The sequence below is a fragment of the Gymnoscopelus braueri genome (assembly GCF_963280865.1).
Source record: "Gymnoscopelus braueri genome assembly, chromosome: 12".
Taxonomy (NCBI): domain Eukaryota; kingdom Metazoa; phylum Chordata; class Actinopteri; order Myctophiformes; family Myctophidae; genus Gymnoscopelus; species Gymnoscopelus braueri.
Genome location: NC_137614.1, coordinates 38,126,171 through 38,134,495, shown reverse-complemented (window position 1 = coordinate 38,134,495; position 8,325 = coordinate 38,126,171). Strand labels below are relative to the sequence as shown.

The window sequence follows — 8,325 nt, the reverse complement described above, 5'->3', positions numbered from 1 at the left end:
AAATGTCACGATCTGGTGGTGTGGTGAGGACCCAAGCGCAGGACAAAGGCAGAGGACGAGGCAGACACAGTGCGGATCGAATGCAAGGGGGGTTTATTAACCAAAAACAGAGGATCAGGAAACATACACAGGAATTCGAGGGTACTAGGAAAACGTCACAAGCTAGGAACAAGGCTATGACAAAACAGTGACTTACTTTTACGAACGAACAAGGGACTGAACAAACAGGGGACTATATATAGACACACGGTTAACAGGACACAGGTGAAACTAACTGACAATCAACACAGGGATAGGCTAGGACACAGGTGCAAGACAGAGTTAATCAGAGGACTGGTGAGACAAGACAGGAAACAGAAAACAAGGCAGACAGGAAACAATGCTACAAAATAAGATACACATCAGGGCAAAAGGTAACAACAGAGAAACAGGATACAATTGGAACGATACCACAATAATAGTGGCCTAACAGGCCTAACAAAGAGTCCAACACCATAAAAGGGCATTCAAGGTCCAAATAATAAGGGCACAGTCCACGGCCCGAGGAGCGGACCGTGACAGTACCCCCCCTCCAAGGGACGGATCCCAGACGTCCCACAAGACAACCAAACAAGGGTGGGTGGTGGGGGCCAGAAGGAGGGAGCCAGAGGCAGGGAATCGGGGGCAAAAAACTAACAGAACTGGCTGGGGCAAGGGCAAAAATACTGGGCCAGCTTAATTCAACATGGCAGGACGGGACTGAACTAGGGAAGGGCAACACAGAACGGGCAGAAAGGGAAAAGACAGACAGGCAACAACTAGACAATCAAAAGACATGCACATTCAAACCAGACGAAGAGACAGAAAGAAAGCCAACAGACAGCACGCAGACTAGCTGATAGGCAGACAACTAGCTGTAAGGCTGACAACCGGGCAGAAAAAAACAAGGAAAATACAGGCAGACAGACTAGAGGAAAACAGTAATTATACACAGAGAGAAAACTACACAGAATCACACAGAAAGACAGGAGGGCAGACACGCAGACATACATGCAGACAAGCAGACAGGCAGAAGGTGAGACAACCCGAGAGACAAACAGACCAACTGACAGACAGCCATGCAGGCGGACCAACATGAGGTTAGACACAGCAGGCGGGTAAAAGGGGCGAAAGGGAAACTGGTGGACTGGGGACTAGACAGACGGACAAGCAGCGTAGCAGACAGACTAGCAGACATACAGGAAGAAAGACACGCAGACAAACAGATGGGGAGAGCAGCTAATGGGCAGATGGGGGGACCAACTACACCACTGGCCAAAGAGCGGGGAGTTCCAGAGTGGAACTTAGGGAGTCTTGGAGACTGGAGAAAAGGGGGGCTACGCTGGGGAACAGGAGGGCTAGGAACCAAAGGGACAGAACTATGGACAGGGCTGAGAATGGGACTACCTACTATGTTAGGTCTGGGGAAAGGAGACAGACGACACTGAGACTGGGGCACCTGAGGAGAACCGGGACCAAGTGGCTGAAGAGCAGTCTCGGGGTCCAGCGGCTGGAGTGCAAGCCCAGGGTCTGGCAACTGGAGTGCCCGCCTGGGGGCCAGCTGCTGGGGTGCAGGCCCGAGGTCCTGCTGCAGTGGTGCAAGCCCGGGCTCTGACAGCTGAGGGTCAGGCTCGGGTTCCGGCAGCATGAGTGCCAGGTCAGCTTCGGCAGTGACAACAGAGGACAGTTTGTAAAGTTTGCACGGGTTGTCAGGAGGGAGAGCTGACAAGGGCACCGAGAATAAAGTCAGTTCATCAGAAATGGCTGATGACGGCTGAGGCAGGACGAAGGCAGGGACCGCCGACGAGGGTGCAGAAGGGATGTTGGCAGGGACAGCCAATGGGGAATCAAACATAATGTCAGCGGGGAAGGCTGACAAGAGTTCAGGCGAGTCGTTGGCGGGGACAGCCGACAGGGGCTCAGGCGAGTCAGCAGCGGGGACAGCCGACGGGGGCTTAGGCGTGACGTCGGCAGGGACAGGCGACCTGGACCTTGTAGAGCTGAGCAGCGGAGAGCTGGGCAGCGGAGGGCTGGGCAGCGGAAAGCTGGTCAGCGGAGAGCTGGTCAGCGGAGAGCTGGGCAGCGGAGGGCTGGGCAGCGGAAAGCTGGTCAGCGGAGAGCTGGGCAGCGGAGAGCTGGGCAGCGGAGAGCTGGGCAGCGAAGTGCTGGGCAGCGGAGAGCTGGGCAGCGGAGAGCTGGGCAGCGGGGAGCTGAGCTGCGGAGAGCTGGGTAGCGGAGAGCTGGGCAGCGGAGAGCTGGGCAGTAAAGTGCTGGGCAGCGGAGAGCTGGGCAGCGGGGAGCTGAGCTGCGGAGAGCTGGGCAGCGGAGTGCTGGGCAGCGGAGAGCTGGGCAGCGGAGTGCTGGGCAGCGGAGAGCTGAGCTGCGGCGTGCTGAGCAGCGGAGAGCTGGGCAGCGGAGAGCTGGGCAGCGGAGAGCTGGGCAGCGGGGAGCTGAGCTGCGGCATGCTGAGCAGCAGAGGCTCTTGGATGCTGGGCAGCTGTGGAGGTTCACCGTTGCTGGGCAGAGATGCACGCTGGTCGCCGGGCGGTGGTGCACGCTGGTCGCCGAGCGGTGGTGCACGCTGGTAGCTGGGCTGCAGTGGCTCGTAGATGCTGGGAGAGCTGGGCAGCGGGGTGCTGGGCAGCGGAGTGCTGGGCAGCGGAGGCTCGCAGATGCTGGGCAGCGGTGGCTCTGGCTCCGGGATGCTGGGCAGCGGAGTGCTGGGCAGCGGAGAGCTGGGCAGCGGAGGCTCCTGGAAGCTGGGCAGCAGAGGCTCCTGGACGTTGGGCAGCATGGAGCGTTGCCGCGAACGGTGACGATGGCGCCCCCTCGCCCGGCTCCCCGTGACGATGGCCAAGCGAGACCCAGCCCAAGGGTTTAGGGCTGACACAGTCTCACCGTAGGGTGGCTCGGGGAACGCAGGGTCAACAGGGGCGAGAGCAGAGCACACAGGCCGGAGGCCTACAAACCCAAGGCTGACTGACTGGGGTGCAGGCTGGTGAGCAGGCTTGAGAGCAGGCTGGGAAGCAGGCTGATGGCTAGCAGGCCGACGGTTAGCAGGCTGGAGAGCAGGTGGGGAAGCAGGTCGAAGGCTATCAGCTCGAAGGCCAGCCGGCGCGTTGCCCATGGTCGCCCACAAACCCTTTATTGCCCCCTTCAGCTTGCCTGCTAGGTCTGGCCTGGAGTAGGCCAAGCGGAGAGCCCGTTTCAGGTAATCAATCTTCTGCTCTGCGCTGGTGGAGAACCGGGACCAAGTGAACCGGGACCAAGTGGCTGAAGAGCAGTCTCGGGGTCCAGCGGCTGGAGTGCAAGCCCAGGGTCTGGCAACTGGAGTGCCCGCCTGGGGGCCAGCTGCTGGGGTGCAGGCCCGAGGTCCTGCTGCAGTGGTGCAAGCCCGGGCTCTGACAGCTGAGGGTCAGGCTCGGGTTCCGGCAGCATGAGTGCCAGGTCAGCTTCGGCAGTGACAACAGAGGACAGTTTGTAAAGTTTGCACGGGTTGTCAGGAGGGAGAGCTGACAAGGGCACCGAGAATAAAGTCAGTTCATCAGAAATGGCTGATGACGGCTGAGGCAGGACGAAGGCAGGGACCGCCGACGAGGGTGCAGAAGGGATGTTGGCAGGGACAGCCAATGGGGAATCAAACATAATGTCAGCGGGGAAGGCTGACAAGAGTTCAGGCGAGTCGTTGGCGGGGACAGCCGACAGGGGCTCAGGCGAGTCAGCAGCGGGGACAGCCGACGGGGGCTTAGGCGTGACGTCGGCAGGGACAGGCGACCTGGACCTTGTAGAGCTGAGCAGCGGAGAGCTGGGCAGCGGAGGGCTGGGCAGCGGAAAGCTGGTCAGCGGAGAGCTGGTCAGCGGAGAGCTGGGCAGCGGAGGGCTGGGCAGCGGAAAGCTGGTCAGCGGAGAGCTGGGCAGCGGAGAGCTGGGCAGCGGAGAGCTGGGCAGCGGAGAGCTGGGCAGCGAAGTGCTGGGCAGCGGAGAGCTGGGCAGCGGGGAGCTGAGCTGCGGAGAGCTGGGTAGCGGAGAGCTGGGCAGCGGAGAGCTGGGCAGTAAAGTGCTGGGCAGCGGAGAGCTGGGCAGCGGGGAGCTGAGCTGCGGAGAGCTGGGCAGCGGAGTGCTGGGCAGCGGAGAGCTGGGCAGCGGAGTGCTGGGCAGCGGAGAGCTGAGCTGCGGCGTGCTGAGCAGCGGAGAGCTGGGCAGCGGAGAGCTGGGCAGCGGAGAGCTGGGCAGCGGGGAGCTGAGCTGCGGCATGCTGAGCAGCAGAGGCTCTTGGATGCTGGGCAGCTGTGGAGATTCACCGTTGCTGGGCAGAGATGCACGCTGGTCGCCGGGCGGTGGTGCACGCTGGTCGCCGAGCGGTGGTGCACGCTGGTAGCTGGGCTGCAGTGGCTCGTAGATGCTGGGAGAGCTGGGCAGCGGGGTGCTGGGCAGCGGAGTGCTGGGCAGCGGAGGCTCGCAGATGCTGGGCAGCGGTGGCTCTGGCTCCGGGATGCTGGGCAGCGGAGTGCTGGGCAGCGGAGAGCTGGGCAGCGGAGGCTCCTGGAAGCTGGGCAGCAGAGGCTCCTGGACGTTGGGCAGCATGGAGCGTTGCCGCGAACGGTGACGATGGCGCCCCCTCGCCCGGCTCCCCGTGACGATGGCCAAGCGAGACCCAGCCCAAGGGTTTAGGGCTGACACAGTCTCACCGTAGGGTGGCTCGGGGAACGCAGGGTCAACAGGGGCGAGAGCAGAGCACACAGGCCGGAGGCCTACAAACCCAAGGCTGACTGACTGGGGTGCAGGCTGGTGAGCAGGCTTGAGAGCAGGCTGGGAAGCAGGCTGATGGCTAGCAGGCCGACGGTTAGCAGGCTGGAGAGCAGGTGGGGAAGCAGGTCGAAGGCTATCAGCTCGAAGGCCAGCCGGCGCGTTGCCCATGGTCGCCCACAAACCCTTTATTGCCCCCTTCAGCTTGCCTGCTAGGTCTGGCCTGGAGTAGGCCAAGCGGAGAGCCCGTTTCAGGTAATCAATCTTCTGCTCTGCGCTGGTGGACGGATGAAGGCAGTCTTCCATTATGGAACTCATGGAGAGCAGCATGTTGGTGAAATCGTCCACCTCTGCTTTGTCCGCTGGGTCCATTATTGGTTCGTTCGTACTGTCACGATCTGGTGGTGTGGTGAGGACCCAAGCGCAGGACAAAGGCAGAGGACGAGGCAGACACAGTGCGGATCGAATGCAAGGGGGGTTTATTAACCAAAAACAGAGGATCAGGAAACATACACAGGAATTCGAGGGTACTAGGAAAACGTCACAAGCTAGGAACAAGGCTATGACAAAACAGTGACTTACTTTTACGAACGAACAAGGGACTGAACAAACAGGGGACTATATATAGACACACGGTTAACAGGACACAGGTGAAACTAACTGACAATCAACACAGGGATAGGCTAGGACACAGGTGCAAGACAGAGTTAATCAGAGGACTGGTGAGACAAGACAGGAAACAGAAAACAAGGCAGACAGGAAACAATGCTACAAAATAAGATACACATCAGGGCAAAAGGTAACAACAGAGAAACAGGATACAATTGGAACGATACCACAATAATAGTGGCCTAACAGGCCTAACAAAGAGTCCAACACCATAAAAGGGCATTCAAGGTCCAAATAATAAGGGCACAGTCCACGGCCCGAGGAGCGGACCGTGACAGAAAAAGGTTAAAAGGTCTCTATTTCAAAAGTAATCATTGCTATAGAGTGTTTTGTCAATGCGATGTCACAGGCTCCATTATGGCGAGCCTGTGACAACAGTCATCCTTGATGATGTCATCAGTGACGTCAGTCGATATCTAGTCGGAGACACGCAAGAGACAGACAACACACACGCAACCCAACACCAAAGATGGTGTTTGACGGCTGCAGAAAGCCAACTGATCCCAGTCTAGCCTACAGCTATATATTCAACAAAATATTGGGGTTTATCGATAAACCATGTCCAGATTAACGTTAGGCAGCAGACTTCTGCGCTCCCAGTGGGGTACTCGACTCAACGGGGCGTTTTGGAAAACACTGTGTGTTCGCCAGAAGCGCAGTAGCAGTGGGTCTGCAGACACCAACTATGATAGGCTGTATCCAGGTCACATCCCGACTAGCCCCATCCAGAAAGCCTTGTTGGCAGTCGGGTCAGGGGTGGCTGCACTGCAGAACCCACACAGACATGACATGGTGGCAGTGTTAGGAGAGACCACGGGACACCTTGCCCTAGTCAATCTCAGGGACAGGATGAGAAATGACCCGGAAGGCCACGCTATCCTCACAGAGAGACCAAGGATCCGCCTGTCTACGCTGGATCTGAGCAAGATGGCCTCGATGCCCGACGGCTCTTTTGGGAGAGAATACGTTCGTTTTCTGGAGGATAATCGTGTAACCCCTGACTCTAGGGCAGATGTGAGATTTGTTGACAATGAGGAGCTGGCATATGTTATGCAAAGATATAGAGAAGTCCATGATTTGCTGCACACACTACTTGGAATGCCCACTAACATGCTAGGTGAGGTAGCAGTGAAGTGGTTTGAAGCTGCTCAGACTGAGCTGCCAATGTGTGTTCTGGCAGCATTGCTCGGCCCACTTCGGCTTAATACAACTCATTTGGAGCTACTGGTGACATCCCTTGGTCCATGGGCTCTCCGGAATGGCCGCCAGGCCCGCTGTGTCCTCAACATCTTTTATGAGAGACGGTGGGAACAGAATCTTGAAGACCTTAGACAAGAGCTCAATATTGAACCACCGCATCGTTCTCTCAGTGCCATCATCCAAAGGAAAAGGAGGAGGACTGAGTCGGGGATGACTTCCTGATGGAGGTGATACAATTGTAACCAGTTAATTGAATCAAATGTGAGAAAAACAGAGCATGGTGTAGAACTAGACATTTAAGATTGGCATTAGCAATTTTTGGACACATAGAGATGCATGTACCACATATTGTTGGTTTCTAATATATAGATGGTAGAAACTAGAAACTAGTGGTATTCCCTAGACTTTTTGAAAATCTAGTGGACATCATCCTCTTTTAATTACACTGATTCTTTGGTAACATCTTCAGAGGGAGAGTATGACCATGCAGACAGTGCAAACGTATGGAAAGAGTGTGTCTTTGAAAGTGTGAGTGAAGGTGTGTAGGTGTGTGTTAGTATCAGGATCAGAGAAGGACAGCTGTCCTCTGTTCCAGTCCAGCTGGACCCTGATACTCCAGGGTTTCTGTTTCACCGAGAAAGAAGGCTATAAGCTGCTCTGAGACCAGCATTGAGAAACTGCCCTGAGAGCAGCAAATTAACATTGTTGCATCTATATACCTGTAGAAGGCTATAAGCTGCCCTGAGACCAGCATTGAGAAACTGCCCTGAGAGCAGCAAATTAACATTGTTGCATCTGTAGAAGGCTATAAACTGCCCTGAGACCAGCATTGAGAAACTGCCCTGAGAGCAGAACATTAATGTTGTTGTTGTATGTATATCATTTAAGCTGCCCTGAGAGCAGCATTGAGAAAGTGCCCTGAGAGCAACAAATTACATTGTTGCATATATACCTGTAAAGGGTTATAAGCTGCCCTGAGACCAGCATTGAGAAAATGCCATCAGAGCAGCAGAGCAGCAAAGCAGGAATTTGCTGCTCTCAGGGCAGTTTCTCAATGTTGATCTCAGGGCAGCTTATAGCCTTCTAAAGGTATATGTATGCAACAATGTTAACTTGCTGCTCTCAGGGCACTTTCTCAATGCTGCTCTCAGGGCATAATAAATGATATACATACAACAACATTAATTTGCTGCTCTCAGGGCACTTTCTCAAAGCTGCTCTCAGGGCAGCTTAAATGATATACATACAACAACATTAATTTGCTGCTCTCAGGGCACTTTCTCAATGCTGGTCTCAGTGCAGCTTATAGCCTTCTATAGGTAAATATATGCAACAATGTTAATGTGCTGCTCTCAGGGCACTTTCTCAATGCTGCTCTCAGAGCAGCTGTGCCCTCACAGCAGAATGTGCCTTAATAGCTTGTAGCTATGTTTGAAAATGATTAAAAACACTGCAATTCAAGGCAGAGAAGTTTCACATGTTAAATTAGCAGACTAGCTATGGTAACAGTCGCTAGCAACAGTAGCTAACATTAGCTAAATGAAATTATTACCTTGTTAAGTTTGTTAGCTAGCAAACCTTAGCTTAATGAAAGCAGCACTTGCTAAATTTAATTAGCTAGCAAAAGTTAACATATTAATGTTTAAAAGTCGTACCTTGTAGTAGCCTGTAAGAAGGAACTGAAGTGGAGCT

General features: G+C 55.1%; 2 protein-coding genes across 2 annotated transcripts in view; one reads left to right on the top strand and one right to left on the bottom strand.

Annotated features, from left to right (window-relative positions):
• The window catches only part of LOC308096864 (solute carrier family 41 member 3-like), a 511,014-nt gene that overhangs the window by 261,826 nt on the left and 240,863 nt on the right, over positions 1-8,325 (bottom strand). The gene's annotated exons all lie outside the window — the stretch shown is intronic.
• LOC308096546 (ubiquinone biosynthesis protein COQ4 homolog, mitochondrial-like) lies at positions 5,992-6,847 on the top strand (the record flags this gene model as incomplete). The annotated part of the gene is given in 2 exon segments (XM_080443963.1): positions 5,992-6,807; positions 6,809-6,847. Coding segments are annotated over 2 exon segments (855 nt in total).